The sequence below is a fragment of the Clupea harengus genome, chromosome 12 (genome assembly GCF_900700415.2).
Source record: "Clupea harengus chromosome 12, Ch_v2.0.2, whole genome shotgun sequence".
NCBI classification, from domain to species: domain Eukaryota; kingdom Metazoa; phylum Chordata; class Actinopteri; order Clupeiformes; family Clupeidae; genus Clupea; species Clupea harengus.
The window spans coordinates 10,991,732-11,012,335 of record NC_045163.1 but is presented as its reverse complement, the minus strand read 5'-3'; the positions used below and the strand labels follow the sequence as shown (position 1 = coordinate 11,012,335).

The following is a 20,604-nucleotide window of genomic DNA, read 5'->3' as shown; positions in this document are numbered from 1 at the left end:
GGTGGTGTCTGTTGCCTTGGCTTCATCAGAGCTGTATGGATGTTGTGATTGGGCTCTTATATCTTATATTGAAACCCTTCCTGTCTTTTGTTCCTGGCCGTCTTATCGGTCTTCCTCTGTTTTTCTCCCTTTCTCTCTAATTCCTTCTCTCTTGCTCTCTGTAACCTTCCTTCTCACTCTCCCTCTGTCACTCCCCCTCTCCCTCCCTCCTTCTGTCTCTTTCCCTACCCTCTTCTCCCCCCCTCGCTTCTTGTCTTTCTCTCTGCAGTATTCTCCACCACTGATTCCCCCTAGAGGTGAGGTCAATGCTGCTGATGCCTTTGACATTGGCTCCTTCGACGAGGAAGACACCAAGGGCATCAAGGTACACCTTTCAGACCACTGTGTGTCAATGAGGTGGCTCTATGTGTGTGCGTGCACGCGCATGTGTATCTGTGTGACCATAAAAGATTGGGTAGCTTCAGTGTATGTGTGTGTATGTGTACAGTTTTGTTCAGTCTGTGCGTGTGCTAACTGATGATTCAGGACAAACAAAGTGGTACTGAGTTGTGGCTATATAGGCATTCAGATATAAATCCACCACCCTCAACATGTCTGTCCACCCCCATCCCCGTCTCCCTCCCTCTTATCTCTCCCATCATTTTCTTTCTTTGGACATTCATCCCTCTCTTCATGCCCATGTCTCTCTCTGCTTTCTCTCCTTGCCTATCATTCTCTCCCTTCCTCTCTCTGTCTCTCATCATCTTCCTCTGCCTGCCTCCTTCCTCTCCCTCAGCTGTTGGACAGTGATCAGGAGCTGTATAAGAACTTCCCTCTGGTGATCTCGGAGCGTTGGCAGCAGGAAGTGGCTGAGACGGTCTACGAGGCCGTCAACAGCGACACCGACAAGAACGAGGCACGCAAGCGGGCCAAGAACAAGCAGCTGGGCCACGAGGAGGGTGAGACACACACACACACACACACACACACACACACAAACACACTTCTGTCTCTCACGCACATGCACACAGGCAAACACGTGCACGCACTCACACACATGCACGCAAGCAAACACGTGCAGACACACACACACACACACACACGCTCGCTACTCTCTGACATTTACACAAAGTGCATCTAGAGCTCACCAGCTTAGAGTAGGAATGGGCATTTCAAGCCGAAATGTTATTTGATAATCGCTGGGAACTATTCGACTGTTATTCGAGATAACTCATCACTCTGTTAACTTCACAGGTATAGATATAGCAGATTAGTCAAGATAACAACTCATTGTGATTCTCTGTGTGTGTGTGTGTGTGTGTGTGTGTGTGTGTGTGTGTGTGTGAGTCCAGACTACGCCCTGGGGAAGGACTGCATTATGCATGGTTACATGCTGAAGCTGGGCAACCCCTTTCTGACCCAGTGGCAGCGCAGATACTTCTACCTGTTCCCCAATCGCGTGGAGTGGAGAGGAGAGGGCGAGTCCAGGGTAAGAGTGTGTGTGTGTGTGTGTGTGTGTTGGTTTATTTGTTAAGTGTTTTCATGTTAAGTGTGTATACTGTGTGATTTTCATGTCATGAATGAATGGCGTCTGAGTTTGCAGACTGTTTGTCCTCTGTGTGTGTGGTTATGTGTCCAAGGTCTTGTATTGTTTCATGTTTTGTTTTGTTTTGAATGAATGCTCTCCTACGTGTCTGTGTGTGTGCACATCCATTCTGTCTGCACCGTCCTGCGTGTGTGTGTGTGTGTGTGTGTGTGTGTTTCTCTCTCTCTGTCTCTCTCTGGGTGTCCATTCTGTCTGCACATTGCAGGACCGCCTGCTCAGTGTGTTCACAAAGTATAAAATGTCGGTAAGTTCAGTCCCAGTGTAGCCCAGCTGTATCCCTGCTCTCCTGCCCTCTCTCTTGCTCCCTCGTTCCCTCTCTCCTCCTTAAAAGATGAAGGGAGAATTGGCACATGCACAGGAGGCATCCCCGCACCATAGCCGTATGAGTGACTCCGGTCATAGCGCATTTCCCCATGTAGTGTCCAGGATATAATCCGCTCTACTGCCCCCACCCCAGTGGAATCTGCGCGTTGCAGCGGCACGTGAATGTTCCTGCTGTGGTGTATTGTGGGAAATGGTGTCCAGGTTGCCCAGGACATCTAAGAGGTTCCAGGGGGTGTGATGGTGGGCAATAAATAGAAGTCTGCTAGCACACACACACACACACACAACCTGGAGACCATGCAGACTGACAGCGGCAAGCTTCATCTATGTTGGAACTGGTTAGAGTGCTTCTGTAGCATAATGTGGCAGTAGAGCAGTATGTGGCAGTAGTATGTTTTTGTACATATATACACATGCGCACACACACAAACACTTGTAGGGTTCTGTCCTCACACTTCACTGCGCTTTGTAAAGCGATTCAGGTGGTGTTCTACTACACCACACACACGTAGACTTCCCACTGAGAGCCCCATGTTCAGGGCATGTCCAGAGGGTTGTGTACCCCAGGCTAAGGGGTCTCTCCTGGGCCGTGTCTCACTCCTCTTTCCCCTCCTCCCCCACAGCAAAACCTGCTGACCATGGAGCAGATACTGACGGTGGAGGAGACGCAGATTAAGGACAAGAGGTGCATCCTGCTCCGGATCAAAGGGGGCAAGCAGTTTGTCCTGCAGTGTGAGGTAAGATGGCTCTCCGCTATCTCTCACTCTTTCTTTCTTTCTTTCTTTCTTTCTCTCTCTGTCTCTCTCTCTCTTTCTCTGTTTCTCCTTTTCCTCCATCAACAGCTTTGGTTGGTTCGGTGGCTGTTGTCTGGGTTAGTGTTGTTTGGGTTGTCCTGTATTGATTCCACAGGTGCAATCCCTAATCTTTCATGACTAGTGCTTCAGGTTCTATGTGTAGGTTCTCGGTTCTATGTGTACATGCACATTTATGTTTGTGTGCTTATGTGATTTAAAGAGTGTGGTCGTGTCTCTCTGTGCGTGTGTGTGTGTGTGTACAGAGTGACCCAGAGTTTGTCCAGTGGAAGAAGGAGCTGACCGATGCTTTCACCGAAGCCCAGAAGCTTCTGCGCCGCGCCCCCAAGGTCATCGGCAAAGGTCGCAGCGGAGGGGTGGTGGAGCTGTCCTCTAAGCCACCGCTCACGCACCGCAACAGCAACGGCCTGTGAGCCACACACACTCAGAGAAACGTATTCATACACACGGGCACACACCATCGGACTCACACACAGACACACATCCACTCTCATACAAATACAAACACACGCACTGCTCTGCTATACCCTGCTGTGATATCACCAACAGGCCCAAAAGACCTCACTCTCATACACACACACACGCACGCACACACATATACACACACACACACACACGCACACAGTCTAACTCCTGCTGGTGCAGAGAGGGAATAAAAATCCACCTGGATAGGGCCACTGGACTGAGTTATTTTCTCTCATTCATGCACACACACACACACACACACATTCTGAGATTTGTTATTGGATAAAAGGACCAGGCCTCTCCCTCATCGGAAAGAGACCAGTCTTGAAAGGCCATCCTCCTCGTCCTCCTCTTCACTCTTCTGCACAAAGCTCAACTCTGATTGCTAATTGGGCATCTCTACAACCACGCCCTCAACCCCACCCGATTGGGTGGCAGACTTCTGGGTGTGGCTTATGGACAATGTGGGTAGGGACAACTGCATGAATGTGCTGAATGTGCCCCCATCCCACCGTCTGAAGCCACAGTAGTGATTTTCACAGACTCTCCGTAGACACACACACACACACACACACTGTCTTCATATCCTCAGCTGCAGTGTGCAGATGTAGACTTAAGAGACTCTGCGACGTACGGAGAAAGACATCACCTTCTTCTGGAATATACTCCAACAATCCAGCATGAATCCCAGCTGGAGGGCCAGACCCATCCAGCAGACACACACACACACACACACAGACACACACACACACACACACACACACAAGCATGGAATCATTCCTGTCCTCTTTCTGTTCCCACTCCACTGCCTGTGCCATTGATGTAACCACAGTAACCACAGAATGCCCGGGGCGGAACCACTTCCTCCACTGCCGACGCCCAACAGAAGAAGACACGCCCCCTGACCTTTGACACCTACACCCTCCCTGACCTTTTAAGTGTGTACCAGGACTCTGATCCTCTCCCCCAACGCTTTCTAGGACCACACTGGTCCCCATGGTTGCCTCAGTTCCTCTACGGGGTGCACAGAGGGACAAAGCCTGGGGATGTGGGTGATTGGGTGTTGCACTTGTTTTGGAGCGACGGACACACGAGCGAGACAGGGAGAGATGAGTGAAAGGTGACTGGGTAGTAAGAAAATAATCAAGAGTGTTCTTACAGACACAGACAAAATTCCAATGGGGGACGTTTTTTTGTGAGCTTGTGTGTGTGTGTGGGCGCATGTTTGTCTGTATTTGTGTGTGTGTGTGTACTCACATAGTTTTCAGATGGGGCAAGAAAGTGATGTGAATATTAAGCAGATGGACTGTGCAACAGGATTTGTTCCTACTCTGCCTCGAATGTATTTTTGCTTTCATGTTTTTTTTTTTGTTCTTTTTTTCTAATGAGGATTTTGTGTCGTTGCCATTGTGTTTTGTTTGAAGGAGACACGTCAAGCTGCTTGATTCCTCAAAATGAGATGCTCCCCCCCCCCACACACACACACCCCTCCACTCACAGAAGTGCATAAAGTGCCAACAAACAAACATTTTACTTGAGAGCACCGACACACCCTCTCACTCGCGAGAAACACACACGCACACACACACACTCACTCCTCGCAGACTCTACCCACGATCAAGAGGACCAGGAGTGCTATTCTCTTTGGACACTTTTGTTTAAAAGGATCAGAGTGGCTTTCCCTTGTTCGTTTTTTTAATGTTCTCCCTCGTGGACGCTGTTTTAAGATTAGGGGACCACTAGCACCATACAGCTCCCCTGACCCCTGATATAACAACTAAAACCAATTCTTTCTCTGTGCATCTACAATGTACTCCTGAGATGTTTGCATATATGGGGATTTTATCTGTCTGCCTGTCTGTGTTTTTGTGCTGGGTCCCTGCTCAAAGCAGGGGTGGGGGAGGGGGTTGTTTTAAACACATTATTCAATCAGTTTTGTCCGGCGTACCTCAGGATCAGAGAGTGTGTGCATTTGATCCTTCCACGCAAGTGGGTGTGTGTCCGACTGAGTGTGTCACACAGGCCATACGGAAGCTGTTGTGTTGTTGTCAAGTGCAGTTTATGCTGTCTGTCGTCTGTTACCACGGCCAGAGAGGGGAGGAGCTACACGCGACCAGCTGAGGGCTGTCCCTGCTTGTCATGCGTGGGCAGACTGTTAAAAGACAGACAGACAGACAGACAGGTGTGTGTGTGTGTGTGTGTGTGTGTGTGTGTGTGTGTGTGTGTGTGTGAGAATCAGTGTCCGTCCCAGTAACATTTACATCATGAGAATTGTGTTGCAGGGGAAGGGTTGGGGACAACTTTAGACCATTTGTTGTAAGGCTTGTTTTGAGTATAGTTTTATATATATTGTTTTAATGAATGTGATGCAGAATGCAGATTTCTATAGATGACATATTTTTTGGAGTATCTTACATGCTTTCAGGTGTCTGCTTTTACTGAATGGAATAACAAGCACAGTCTGTGGAAGGCCATGAATTGTTTGCTTGAAAGGTTTTTGTTTTTTTGTTTGTTATTTTCATTTGTTTCAGGCTTTTCCATGCAGTAAGACAAAAATAGTTTGTATCTTTTTTGGGGGGGGGGGGGGGTTCCAAGTCCGTGCATTAATCAAAAAAGAAGAGCAAACCTGATTTGCATGTGATTCTGTCTTTTTCTTTGTGCAGCAACACAACTGTAGTGCAGGGAGCATTCGGATACTCAGTAGCCTTTAAGTGTGTGGGGACCTGCCATCTTTGAGGAAGACATTTCGTGACCCTAAAAGGGAAAGGGTCTTCCCAAAAATCGACATGGCTTGTTTGAACTTTTCGCTGCACTTTTTAAAAAAATACAAAAAAAAATATCAAACCCCACTCCAGACTTGTCTAGATGATGCTGATAGAAACAAACTCAATGTGCCAAACGACTGGAGTGAAGATGGATGATGATGGTGGTGACAATGGCGACGACGATGATGATCCCAAAACCTCTTTGAAATGTCTGTCAGTTTCCCTTGTGCGCGTCACTGCACGCTGGCAGCCCACCCCTTCGCCTGCCATGCGGCCGGCTGCCTCTCGGCTTCTCCATCGGTACGAGCAGACTAGGGGAAGCAGACGCGCTTTGGAAAAGGGTACATAACTGATCAAACCGAGAAAAAGATTCGACCAAATTTGGGATGACGTGGAGCAAGCTGAGGGGGGTGGTGGGGAACCGATCTAGGAACCTCCCCCGGCACCAAGGAGCAAGTGGTCTGGTACCACAAGTTTATTACACGACGGAGAAATCACAATTGCAGTACCCCCGTCCCCTGCATTTCTCAAAGATGGCTGCGCCTGTATTGATCCCAAATAATCCACAATGCTTCAGGGGTTTTCTCTCTTTGATTTCAGTGGTAGCTGCTCATTCTGTCCCACCGTGCTTTGCTTCATTCGCTTGTGTGTCTGTTTCTTTAGTGGCAGTGTTTTTTTGTGTGGTGAACACAGACTTCAGATGGGCGGCAAGGTGTGGTCAGACAATAGAGGAAAGGCAAATAGGAAAAAATGAATAACAAATTTAAATATATATATATATATATATGTATGTGTGTACATGAAATGACGAAACAAGCTAGATTATTTAAAAAACAAAAAAGACTTAAACGACGTAGAAAACAACAAAAAAAGTTTTGGGAAGGGATCGGGTTTGATGTCAGTTCAAATATTTGTGGTGAAGAATCTGCTCAGATGTTGCACATATGAAAAACAACAAAAAAAGTTTAGATATTGTACCTACGAAGTTCCAGATGATGACAACATTTTTTTTTGTTTGTTTGTTTGTTTGTTTTTAATACAGACAAATGATGCTTCTTGTTCATATTTATTGTCTGTTGGGGAGCAGGGGCCTCTTGGTGCAGAAGAGTTTGAGCACATGGGATTGTGAAAGCGTCAGGGCGTAGGGCCTAAGACTTTCCTGGTTTAGTCAGTCAAAGTTTTTTCTTTTCTTTTTTTTTTCCTTAAGGTGCCACAGAGGAAACGCAAATACTACTGTTTGGGGGGTTTATCACCATTGAGGTTATAATGATAATTATTGATATTATTATTCAATGAATGATTATTATTGTTAAAATTATTTTAATGTTTTTTTTTTTTTTCTGAACAGCTAGGAACATGTGGTGGACTGCTCATACAAACAGTTCAGAAATAAAAAAGCCCCTTTTTTGTGCGTGCTGTGTCTGTTGTGTAGTTTCTGATCAGTCTCCATCAAAGTTGATATTGGGCCCCTCTTGATTCTAGATTCAACGAGTCAAATGGGGAAGATTAACCTGGAAAACATGAAGACATTTGCTCCACACCGCAGAGATATTACACATCATAAAGTCTGTACTGTAGTTTTTGTAGTTTTTATCCATAGAACAGAAGTGTGAAATGTGTATGAAACAATTCACTCATGATACACCAATATGGTCATTACCCTGTCAACCTGCCTAACTGTTCTGTATCCACCGCGCCCCGAAACGTATTGAATTATGAAAATAAGGTACCATTTATACACAAACACATTGGGTTTACTAAATGAAAATACATTATTGTTTTTTGTGTAGCTCGCATTGCAAATATTTGATTTTGTACAGAACTTTTACACAAGAAAACTACTGAACTTTCTGAACTTCAACTGTATTAAATTTTTTTAGACATTGTAATTCATAATAACATAACAAGGGACATTTATTACATTATATTTAATCTATGACAAAAAGCTCTGAATGTGGAGTTACATTAACATATATAACTGATATACATTTAATCAGTATGTGCATTCCCTGGGCCTGGCTGGTTTTCAACTAGTTCTCCCAGTTGAGCTACAGGAATGCTAAACGTCAAATGCTACATAGAAGATGTTACTGAACCCTCCGCTAGGAAAACCCATGGACTTTACAATTGGCTTAAAAAGTAACAGTAGCGTAAGCAGGATCGCTTAGAGAAATAGCTCCAACTACTGTGATGCCATAATGCTTACAATGGTACAATGCTGTGGGACAGTTGTGGTACCATTCTATGTTGGTCAGAGTCTGATTAAAACGGTGCCTAATTAAGGACACTAACATTGAAATCACATTCAAAATGGCCTAAATAGGTCTTAAACGTGTAACAATGAATGTGAATGTGTAACTAATTGTTTGACAGATCACGCACCATTTTTGGGCCCGTTTAGTATGAAACCTTACATAGGGCCCCTTTATACTTTGATAAACACTGACTGCAATGGACCTGGCCAGATCGGAGAAAGGATCAGGTGCTGTGGGACTACAGTATCAGTAATCACCACTCCTGTCAAACATCACTCGGCATTCATGACTGGCTTACATCAGACCTTAAGAGATGTTATTTTTGACACAGCATTTATTAACTTTTTCCCTGTTTTTAAGGAATTATTTTATGCTGAGAACACTGGGGGCGGTGAGGTGGGGGGCATCCTGTACAGATGTTTTATACATCAAACAGCTGTTTTGTCAATCTTTACTTTTTGATGACAACCTTTCAAATGTGCTCTGTGTTTGTGTGTGTGTGTGTTTGTGTGTGTTTCCCTCAGAAGTATCTTTCGTCTTTCATGTCCGTCTATCTGTGCTCACTTTGCCTCTCGTTGATGCCCTGTAGTTTTTTTCTCTCTTTAGTCTCCCTCTCTCCTTCTCTCTCCCTCTCTCACTCTCCCTCCCTCCCTCCCTTCCTCCCTCCCTTCCTCCCTCTCATCTTTCAGGTCTCTATATCTGTCCCCTCCCTCTGGTGTGATGCGTATGTGTGTGTGGCTCCTCCCACATACAGTTGTGTCTGTCAATCAAAGCCCGGCGGCGGCCATGATGGGGCCACCACAAGCTGTTCTCCTGTTCTCTCTTCTGCCCGTGTTGCCTTGGGAGAGAGAGAACAGCACAGTGTGTGTGGGTGTGTTTGGGAGAGGAGTGTTGGATGAATGTGGTCTGTGTGTGTGTGTATGTGTATGTTTGTGTGTGTGGTGAGTGCTATTCAACATGATGTGGATTAGTGGATCAACTGAGGTCCTCAGTCCTCAGTGTTAGCAGATTAAAATCCTAAAAGGTGTAACTCATTGTCCCTGCTTGTTACACGCATATTCATTATGCTGAAGGCTAGCTCCACAGCTGTCTTTTTGGCTCCCTTCATTCAATTCCTCCCTTCCACTCACTCCCTTTTCTTTCTCTTAACAACTACCGCTATCCCCTGAGCGTCTCCTGAGTGTCTATGCTATCCTTCCATCTCCTCTCTTAGGTCCTGCAGGAACCTTTTCCAGTCGTTCCTGGCCTCTTGTTTTCCCCACCCTTTGCTCGTGTGTGTCCCATATCCCAAAGCAGTTCCCAAACAGGGTAGTATCCCCTCCACCTTCCCCTGACATGGGTATTTATAGCTGGGTCTTGTGTTAACTCAGCTGCCTTGCTTATCTGTGTGTGTGTGTGTGTGTGTGTGTGTGTGTGTGTGTGTGTGTGTGTGTGTGTGTGTGTGTGTGTGTGTGTGTGTGTGTGTGTGTGTGTGTGTGTGTGTGTGTGTGTGTGTGTGTGTGTGTGCGTGAGTGTGCGTGTGTGTGTGTGTGTGTGTGTGTGTGTGTGTGTGTGTGCGTGAGTGTGTGTGTATGTGTGTGTGTGTGTGTGAGAGAGCCTGCATGGCTGTCTGTGTCACTCTATTTCTGACTAGTGCTGTTGCCTTCTCAGTGTGTGTCTGAGACAGTGAAGCTGTGTGCCGTGTTGTTGGCCCCACTGGTTAACTGGAATTTAACAGAAAGTGCAAGCTGAAGGTGGAATTACTACACCACTTAGAAGTTAAGCCATTTCAAGGTAGGTTTTGCCACCATCGTTTTTTGGGAAGGCTATGTTAAGCCAGAGAGACCGAGTTAACGTGATCTTATCGTGAGAGAGAAAGGCAGCTCGTATAAATAGCCTCTTGACCACTGTGGGTCTCTGTGCCCTGCCTGATAGCCCTGCCGCTAAACAGACCTACATACAGACATATTTCTCCAAGCATGAGGAAGTTCTTGGTTTGACATTGACCGACATGTTCAGAGGGGGAAGCGGAGCTGAAGGTTTGCCTGTGCCTCGGCCCGTGCGGGCGCTGACACCACGCAAAATCTGAGCACCAACGCATCAGATGGTGTTCAGCTCCTGTTCATTTGCTTTGTTCACACGTACAGATCTGACAGACAAGACTTGTCACTGAGTTTTAGAAGGGCTCTGCAGACATACATCCACTAGCAGGAATCAACACTTGGAACATTTCTACCATTGACAGGATAAGGACATATTAATCACTGAACTCAGCACTGTGCTGTGTGTTAATCATTCTTCTGTCAGGAACCACTAAGACACCCTTAGCACATATGTGTACACACACACACACACACACCAGTTGCACCCCCAGTCAAGACGATTCAAGGAAACTGTTTCATGAGCGCACACGCACTCGTCGTGGCCTCTTTCGGAGAGCCCGTCGGGTGAGGTGACATGTACTTCTGAAAATATCACTCTGGCTCAGATCAGTCACCATCATCATTTCTGCCCAGACTCCTCAAGCTGTGGCCACCGCTTGGGACTCGTTTATCTATCACTATGAGTGTGTGTGAAAGTGTGTGTTTGTGTGTGTGTGTATTCCACTGAGACCTTCAGGCACACCTGTGATGGAGTTATATTTGCAGCATTGAAATCCTCCCAATCAGTGGTGTGGGTGATGCGTGTGCGTCGTGTATAGAGAGTGAGCTGTCTTGTTGCTGAAGTCAGAATGACCTCATCATACTAAAAGCCTTCTGCAGCTTTTGATTCACCAACATTAGGCGTTAGTCACTAAGGGTTCACACGATGAAAAAACACACATGAAGTGGCACACCGTCTGTGTGGATTTGTGTGGAGTGTGTGTTGGTGTGTTGTGTGGATTGATGTACATGTGTGTGTAAGGTGTGTTGTGTCTGTGTGGATGTGTGTACATGTGTGTGTAAGGTGTGTTGTGTCTGTGTGGATTTGTGTACATGTGTGTAAGGTGTGTTGTGTCTGTGTGGATTGGTGTACATGTGTGTAAGGTGTGTTGTGTCTGTGTGGATTTGTGTACATGTGTGTAAGGTGTGTTGTGTCTGTGTGGATTTGTGTACATGTGTGTAAGGTGTGTTGTGTCTGTGTGGATTTGTGTACATGTGTGTAAGGTGTGTTGTGTCTGTGTGGATTTGTGTACATGTGTGTAAGGTGTGTTGTGTCTGTGTGGATTTGTGTACATGTGTGTAAGGTGTGTTGTGTCTGTGTGGATTTGTGTACATGTGTGTAAGGTGTGTTGTGTCTGTGTGGATTTGTGTACATGTGTGTAAGGTGTGTTGTTGTCCATGTTTGTTGGTGTAAAGCTGTAATGGTGCTTTCTTAGGTTTATGGGTGTATAAGTCTGTGTGTGTGTGTGTGTGTGTGTGTGTGTGTGTGTGTGTGTGTGTGTGTGTGTGTGTGTGTGTGTGTGTGTGTGTGTGTGTGTGTGTGTGTGTGTGTGTGTGTGTGTGTGTGTGTGCGTGCGTGCGTGCGTGCTTTGTTTTGGGTGGGTTTCTTTGTGTAAACCTCTCTTCTTGTGTTTCTTTGAGGAGCCTGTGTGTGTGAGTGTATTGTCCATATATACTGCATGTGTTGTCAGTGCTTGTTTGTGTACACTTGGGATGGTATTTCCTTGGGTGTGTTTATACATGAGTGTGTGTTTGTGAGTATAAATATGTTTGTGTATTGTCCATGTAAATGATTGTAATCAATACGAGCGTGTGTTTATATGTAAGGCGTGCTGTTGTCCATGCTTGTGCAAACCATGTTTCCTTGAGGAGCAGCTGTGCCTCGAATCACATGACCCCCCTCCTCACACACACACCCCCACACCACCTGTACCTCCCATGATGCCTTGCACACGTGAGCCGCCCACTCGGCTGTCCGAGGCTGGACCCCTCTGAGCTTGTTCATCAGGTGCTCACCATCTGTCACCACGGCAGCACACACCAGCATGGGCTCAGTCAGTAGCTCATGGAGTCTGCAGATGGCAGTTGGGTGATCAGGTTTTTAAGGTCTGGAGTAGAAGTTCAATAACTGGATTATCCAAATGGAACTAGAGAACAATAAATGTCAAATCTGTGGGGGAAAATAGGACGAATAATAAAAAAAATATGACTGATATGGTAAAACCGTGTTCTACACCTTTAAAAACCTCGGCTCCCTATAGAAATAAGAGATAGCTGCTGTCTCTTTGGAGTGGATCTGTCCCTGCTCTGCTACAGAGAGGGGTCTGCACCTAATCAAGGCCACATTCATTAAATAGCCTCAACCATGAGTGTGACTTTAGGTACTTAAATAATCACTATAAATGTGCTTTTTGTCTGTGAATTCACTGTATTCATAATATTGAGTGCTTATCATGATGTTACCACCTCTTTCTTTCACTCTTTCACTCTCTTTCTCCCCTTCACTATGTCTCGCTCTTCTTCCCTCATTCTCTCTATCACCAGGTCCACTGTGTCACTGTTTCTGTTTGTTGTTCGGCGTCTTCTTCACCTCCACACATCTGGCTGACCTCTCTCTTCACCTGACCTTTCACCCCCCCTCCCTCCACAGTCGGTTGCCATGGCACTATCCTCACGCTTAAAACTATGGGAAGAAAAGGGAGGTCCTGAGCATTGTGATGCAGGGCTGGGTGTCTGAGCACAGCCCTGCTTATTGTTATGCACTGCCTGGGTGCTAGGCTAACTGTGCACCCTGCTCTGCCCTATACTAACTGTGGGCTTCGCTAACTGTGTACAATACTGTCTGTGTGCCAGCCTAACTGTGTACTGTGTGCTATGCTAATTATGTGCTGTGCCTGTGCTAACATTGTGTCATGCGCCCTGTGTGCTATGTTAACTTTCCGTTAACTCATTTTGTGCAATTATGAATGCCTTCTAAATGTCCATTATGCTAAGTGCCATCTGTGCCACCACTGCAAATATCTCTGCTCTCATTAGACTAACAGTGTCTGATAATGGAGTGGTTTCCATCAAAGCATTCACTGTTAACATGTATCGATTGAGCAAATGGTGTTCCGCTATTGTGAAGAGTCATATTTCACTCTGAGCAGTAGTTCACTGTAGTTTGTATTGCAAACATAAACTCTCTCATTGCCTGTTTAAACCTTCCATTAAGCTTTCAATTCTATCCCACACTGTGAATAACGTATTTATTACATCTATTCCATAAATAAGATGGGGTATGTTACTGGGCGATTAAATCAAAGTTTAGTAAAGAAACAAGCACTTAAAGCTAGTCGGCTCTCTAGAACCGTTAAAGGGTTTTCAGCACTGAAGAAAACGGTCACTGGCCACAGCATTTCGGAACTGAAACATGCATTACCTATCGGCACATAACAAAGGGAGCTGTATTCTGTTGCTTGCTACACATTGGTTTTCAAGCCACTTACAAGCTGATATCTTTCCACTTCGCAGCAATGATACTGCTGTCCTAACTTTACAGAGATCACAAATAAGTCCATGGCCATGGTATCTTTGATGCAGGTTTTCCCGCACTAAAATCACAATTTATGTGTTGACAGGAAAAGTGCACGGAGTGCTCTCTCCCGTCTTGCTCTCTGCAGGCTGTTAGCCATTAGCGGGTTTTTTATGATCAACTTCATGAAACTTTATACTGAGCACCAGCTAGGCCACAGGACATTTTAAGGCAACCCAACCACAAAATGCTGCCCGATAGCAGGCACAACGGAAAGCAGATCAAAGTAGTGTGGTAGCCATTCTGTTTGTTCTGTTTATTAAAGTCTGCTTCTGATGTCATCATCAGTTAGGATATACCCAGATCAACGTTGCAATCTTTCAAGGCTGACTTGCCGTGAGAATCGGTGAAATTGACCAAAACAAGTGTCAAAGATGCATTGATGATTTTTTTTCTAGATGCTAGCGTGGGACAGGACATACAAGCCTGTGTCTCATGCAAAAAGCACGGACAGTTGGTAATCCCACATAAGACAAGGGTGGGGTTGAAGTGCTGCTTGTGCTGCCCAGGCCCTCCTAGTGAGAGACAGTAGTCAGGCATTACAGCCTGAGCCTTTCTCTGCGGTACCACTGTAGCTATTCTGACCTGCAGGTGTAGAGTTTCCTCTTCTCCAGGCCAACAATAAACACCCAAATAACTGGGTCAGTTTATTTTAGACGATACCCGTTCAGTGTTGTCTCCACAAAATTGTGCCAAGCTTTCTGCAGTGCAATGCTGATCCTGTAGCTATATGTGAGTCTTTTGTTAGCACTAGAGGTATCAGTGTTGAGCATACCTGTGTGAGACGGTCATGTCTGACTTCTGTTGTTTGTTGTGTTTGAGCTGGTGGCGCGACTCAGGACTCACCTGAGGTGTGCTTTGAGTTCACTGCCCAACACACACAAACGGTCTGAGGAGGAAGTTCTTGGCGAGCAAACACGGATGCTTGACTCGAACAATAAACCGACCAATTTGAAATGTTTACACAAAAAAACGTTTGTTGTTTGCCGAATTTGAACAAACCTCTGATTTAGCTCATCGGTATTATCACTAAATAGCAGCCTAAATAGCAGCACAGTCTGCAGCGACTCCAGGCCAGATCTGAGTCAGACCCGCAGGTGTGTGAGGACCTTTTCCAGACAGGACCCTCTCCACTCCCACTCTGTCACGGAGTGTCAGATCTGTTTCGTTGTCACAGTGGGTGTTGCGGTTATGGCATCTCCTCTCGAATGCGCAAACAGAGTGGAGGTGGGTAGGAAGACGGTGTGGGGGCTAGTTTGGAAAAAAGACCCTGAGAGTCCATACAGGCATGTGTCAAAGAGGGGACTAAGGGTGTTTGGCCTTCTGTCCTTTTCCTGAAGCGCCCTCTTCATGAGCCAAAGTGCTCCTCCCCTTTTCCCAGAGTGTGTCTGTCCTTCAGAATGTTTCAGCATGGCCTGAAGTCCACCCTGTGTAACCATAGCCTTGGTGTGTGTGTGTGCCTGTATGTGCATGTGTGTACGTACAAACCGAATGTACATGTTTATATTCTGTTTCTGAATGTATATCTTAGTGTGTGTTGAAATGACCAGTGTTAGTTCTCTGTGTGTATGTCTGTACATTACGTTTCTGTGTGTGTGTGTGTGTGTGTGTGTGTGTGTGTGTGTGTGTGTGTGTGTGTGTATGTGTGTGTGTGTGTGTGTGTGTGCATGTCCATATTTGTTGTGCATGTGGGTCTATGTTGGTGTGTGTGAGTTGTGACATTGCTTCCCTGTGCCCGTTTAGATCAAGGAGAAGAACGAGCCTGTGCCGGCCCAGCTCCCCCCTCCACCCTCAGTGGTCCCGGGAGGCTTCCTGAAGCAGCTGGTGAGAGAGACTGAGAAGGAGCACAAGCAGAAAGAGCCAGAAAGCAAAGAGGAGAGGACGGTGAGACTGAGCTTCCTCTCTCCTAATCACCACGCTACATCAAGCAGATAGTGTGACTACATTCAGACAAGCTCAGAGTTCGGGGAAAGGAGCAGTACTTAGTTTTTTTTTGTTTTTTGTTACAAAGGTTCTTGACTTAGAGTGGTGTTATTTTAAAAGCCCAGTGAGAAGTGAGTATATAAACATTCCCATGCCTTCTCTCCCAAAGCATAAACAAATACAACCCAACTTGAACACAGCAAAGTTAAACATCCAAACAAGATGCATAGAATGCCTGGGAGTATCAAGATCTGCTCTCTTAAGCATTTCTATAGAATTACATGGTTGTTTAAGGTCTAGACCCTATTTTGTTGTTTTTTCACCAGCGGAAAACATACCATATCTTCCAAGCATAAATTACATGGTTCTCAATGACTGTTGAATACATGAGCACACTAGCTTTTCATTCTAGTAGTCCAGAAACATCCAGAAATGCATCAATCTGAGGGGGAAAATAGTTTAATTCTTTGGACAGTACATAATATGTCACAATTCATTAGTTTGTGTGTTCACCACACATTAAACTTGTCTGTTTTTATTAGTTTGTGTGTTCACCACACATTAAACTGGTCTGTTTCAGAGTCAGCAGATCCACACGAGGCCCTTTCTATCCATTACCCGATAGCATTATGTCTTCAGTTTGGCATCATTAGATCGGTTTCATACATTGTTGAGATAGAGTGCTGTTATAAAGATGTCCAGTCCTTCGAGAGATGACACAGGTTCAGTCCCTGATGCTGCATGTTTGGTTGTTCATTAGCTAAGATGTGACCAGACCTTCCACTTATAATATTGCCTTAATACTAGTCTTTCACTGACTGAAATAAAGTGCTTTAAGGATGAACAAACCACCCAGAGGTGACACAGGCCCAGTGTGTGGGGTATTAGGTCAGGCTTTTCATGATTTAGGATGAAACACCGTAGCAGTTACCATTCCTTAGGGATGAGAGAGAGGTCAGTGAGGGGGATGAGGTCTGGTCTTAGGGATGGGAGAGAGGTCTGTGAGGGGGATGAGGTCTGGTCTTACGGGATGAGAGAGAGGTCTGTGAGGGGGATGAGGTCTGGTCTTACGGGATGAGAGAGAGGTCTGTGAGGGGGATGAGGTCTGGTCTTACGGGATGAGAGAGAGGTCTGTGAGGGGGATGAGGTCGGGTCTTACGGGATGAGAGAGAGGTCTGTGAGGGGGATGAGGTCTGGTCTTTCACTAATTAATAGGAAGGGTTGACCAAAATAATGACCAAGCTATAGATATGGGAGGAGTGTTCTTTGCCAATTCAGTGCACCATTTACAATTGACATTGTCTCAAGGGACTCTACAGAACCAGAGGTCTGAAGCCTACAGTGCAAGCACACGGGCCACAGCAGATCTTGGTCTGTTATTGATTAAGATGAGGAGATCTGCTCTGTCATTTAGTCACATGATGGGATCTGGTGTTTCATTAAGATGAAGTTCTGTTGAGGTGACCCAGCCTTAGTGACACGTGATGAGTTTGAGCATCCGAGTTGGGATGTCTGGTTCTTCCACTGATGTCACCTGTTTCTCCCGTGTGCAGCAGCCCAGCAAGCTGAGCGACAAGCTGGTCCAGCAGTTCCTGACGCCGGACGAGACGTCACCCATCCTGGAGGCCGAGATGGCTCTACGCGCCGAGCAGTTCCTCAACGGGGAGAACAGCGGCCACACATCTCCGCTCATGTCCGAGAAGAACACCTTGTCGCCCCGGACGATGTTGTCGCCCGCCACGTCCAAACCCACGTCGCCCGAAACCACCTCGCCGAAGCCAGGGGCCACGCCGGGGTCAGGGAAGTGCTCGGACTCGGAGAAGAACCGAACGCCAGAGCCGGCCAAACAACAGCGGGAGGAGAAAAAGCAGAGGGCAGAGGAGAAGAAAGCGGAGGTGAAACAGAGAGAGGAACAACAACAGAAGAAACAAAGAGAGGAACAAAAGCAGAAGACAGAGGAGAAGAAAGCGGAGGTGAAACAAAGAGAGGAACAAAAGCAGAAGACAGAGGAGAAAGAGAAAGAGGAGAAGAAAGTGGGGATGAAGGATGAGAGGCAGGAGCCAGAGGGACGCCAAGCAGGGAGCATCGGCACAGAGGAGCCCAAGAAACCAGAACCACCGGTGGGTAGCCGACTTCAGACTCATGGACTTCATGTTATCATGTTATTGGAGATTAGAATATGTTATTATATATAGTGTGATGGAGATAGAGTTAGAGTTCACTATGTGGTAAATGGTTTTCATTTTAGTTTGGTTTCTAAGACTCTTAATCCTTGAAGTGTGTATGAACAAGTATCATTAAAAGATCAGTGATGATGAGAACTGTTATTAAATCAGGCAAGATTAGACACAAATGGAGAGTGCACAGCAAAGCAGCCATTCAAACGCATAGAATGAATGAGTGAATGAATGAAAGAATGAAGAGGGCGTGCAGAGACCATGTGCTGTTGTTTGTGTCTTTGTATGTTTTCTCTCTCTATTGTTACCTTCCCTTCTTTCATTTCTGCAGCAGAGGGATGTGTGGTATGAGGCTGGGACTGTGTGGCTAGCACAGAAAGACGGCTTTGCACTTGGTGAGACACACACACACACACACACACACACACACACACACACACACACACACACACACACACACACACACACAAACCCCTGCAATAAATGTAGTCTTTTGGGCTCATGTTTCTTTGCCTTAGTGGCTGATTTTGAAATTGTGTGGTTTTATTGAGTTTTTCTCCACACCTCTGCCTGTAAGCTTGAAGCAGAGCTCCCTGGCATTCTCCTTGGTATACTAACTGTGGTATGCTAACTGCAGTATGTTAACTGCTGCTGCTGTTGTGAAGAGTGTGTGTGAGGTGTGTGTCGTCTGAAAGCTAGGACAACTGTGCAAAGGTGTTGGGTTACGTGTTATTTATAGTCTCCTGCGAGGAGAGCGCTGGGCTCCTGGTCAGGGCTCACTTTATTTTAAGGGGATTTCCCTGAGGTCTGTGTTTTCATACACAACCCACTCTCTTCTCCCAATCTGCCACTGCCACACGCACACTTACACAGATATTCGTGCACACACACAGACACGGATACTTGTGCATTCACACACACACACACACACACACACACACACACACACACACACACACACACACACACACACACACACACACACACACACACACACACAAAGAGATAACATCTGGCCGTCAGAAGTAAAGCCCATTAGGAAGTAATATTGTGGAGTTATCCCTATGTGTGAGACTCGGTGCTCGGCGCTTACGTGTCAAAAGTTAATCCCTGGTTACTGGAAAATCCCACTAATCGTATTGTGTGCCCGTCCTGTGGGTGCACTGCAGTGTGTTATCAGATCTAGCAGGATTCCGAGGGGTCAGGGAACCGTTAGAGAGGATGCCCTGCCTGGGCCTGCTGGATCAACTCACTAGATGACAGCTGTCTCCGAAACAAATCTTCCTGTGGCCGACCCATAAGCCTGTTTATATTTATATGCATATGGAAGTATTTTCAGGAAGGAATGAGAATTTTATGTATGCATGTATAAGCAATTTCTGGATGAAATGGTAAGTGGTAAGTGGTCTAATGGATTCACTCTGGTCTGCTCACTCAGCGTGCTGTGAGATCTTTTGGTCTCCCCCTGAGCTTGTCATTTTTGGAACTTTTCTCCTGTAGGCTAGACTGTGCTGCCCCAGAACTTTAAGAGGTCATTCTGTCTGTGCTGGGTGAGAGACACATGGCGCTATCCTGGACTAGAGCTGAATGATGAGCTAAATGACTACTTCCTGTTCCTGTTTTACTCTCATTGTCAGTGGTGTAGAAGTGCTATTTGATAGAGTGTAAATAGAGTACACTTGGGCTTCCAGTGGGGAGAGAGACCTTAGGTGAACCTACCCCCGTCCTCCTCCCCATCGTGTACTTTTGACTGGTAGACCTTCACAAGGCTGCTGCCTGGCTCAAAACCTAGAATCAGGGTGTCCACTCCGACAGGTTAATTGACCCACACGGTGATATGATATCATTGACATGATGTACAAATGCCCATGTCGCCCATGCGAATTTGTGACCTTTGCATTGCTGAAATGATACTGGTGTTGTGTATGTGTTTGTCAGTTGACCATTTAACCTTTTGACCTTGTGACGTCTGGGTTGCCGTAGCAACACACCTGAAGCCCGATGAGGGAACACCAGAGCTTCCTGACGGGAAAGTGAGGGTGCGGCTGGTGACGGACGGCACAGTTCACGATGTCGCACAGTACGACATAGAGAAGGTTAGCTCTCTGGGAATCACACACACACACACACACACACACACATATACACATATATACACACACACACACAACACACACATACACATACACACTCACACATATACACACACATACACACTCACACACATATACACACACACACTCTCACACAAAACACACACTCACACACAGTCACACTCTCGCACACACACAGACACATTGACACATACACACACACTCTCACATACACACACACTCACACTTACACTCTCTCTCACTCACACACTCACACACTCACACTTACACACATGAGCTACATACATACACTCATATACTCTCACTCACTGACATACAAACACTCACAAACACATACCATCATCCCATCATCTGCAACTTTCACCCTTCCTTCCCAGTTGAACCCGGCAGAGCAGGACTTGTGTGAAGACTTGAGTGAGCTGCAGAGTGTAAACGAGTGTGGGGTTCTCCACACGCTGACCAGCCGAGCCAAGGCCCAACTTCCCCTCACCCGCGCCGGACCCAACCTGCTGACCCTCTGGCCTCCAGTACCACCACCAGGAAAGGTAAAGGCCACACACACACACACACACACACACACACACACACACACACACACACACACACACACACACCACCCATCAACACACACACACACACACACACACACACACACCACCCACCCATCAGCACACACACACGACTGCCCCCTGCTGCCAGGAACACAAAA

General features: G+C 46.3%; 2 protein-coding genes across 5 annotated transcripts in view; both read left to right on the top strand.

Moving 5' to 3' along the window:
• Positions 1–7,362, top strand: part of grk3 (G protein-coupled receptor kinase 3) — a 61,725-nt gene extending 54,363 nt beyond the window's left edge. Inside the window, exons 17-22 of one of the 2 annotated variants that reach the window (XM_031578038.2) lie at positions 269–364; positions 776–938; positions 1,332–1,468; positions 1,791–1,829; positions 2,533–2,646; positions 2,967–7,362. In XM_031578038.2, the coding sequence (XP_031433898.1) occupies positions 269–364; positions 776–938; positions 1,332–1,468; positions 1,791–1,829; positions 2,533–2,646; positions 2,967–3,134 (717 nt within the window). In that variant the 3' untranslated portion in view covers positions 3,135–7,362. The remainder of the gene's footprint in view (positions 1–268; positions 365–775; positions 939–1,331; positions 1,469–1,790; positions 1,830–2,532; positions 2,647–2,966) is intronic. The other variant, XM_031578039.2, reaches the window with a different exon arrangement.
• Positions 7,363–9,736: 2,374 nt separating this feature from the next.
• Positions 9,737–20,604, top strand: part of LOC105889426 (unconventional myosin-XVIIIb) — a 55,429-nt gene continuing 44,561 nt past the window's right edge. For 2 of the 3 annotated variants that reach the window (XM_012815273.3, XM_012815266.3), the window contains exons 1-7: positions 9,737–9,979; positions 12,652–12,805; positions 15,425–15,565; positions 17,158–17,724; positions 18,113–18,176; positions 19,765–19,877; positions 20,273–20,440. In XM_012815273.3, the coding sequence (XP_012670727.1) occupies positions 12,767–12,805; positions 15,425–15,565; positions 17,158–17,724; positions 18,113–18,176; positions 19,765–19,877; positions 20,273–20,440 (1,092 nt within the window). In that variant the 5' untranslated portion in view covers positions 9,737–9,979; positions 12,652–12,766. The remainder of the gene's footprint in view (positions 9,980–12,651; positions 12,806–15,424; positions 15,566–17,157; positions 17,725–18,112; positions 18,177–19,764; positions 19,878–20,272; positions 20,441–20,604) is intronic. The other variant, XM_012815280.3, reaches the window with a different exon arrangement.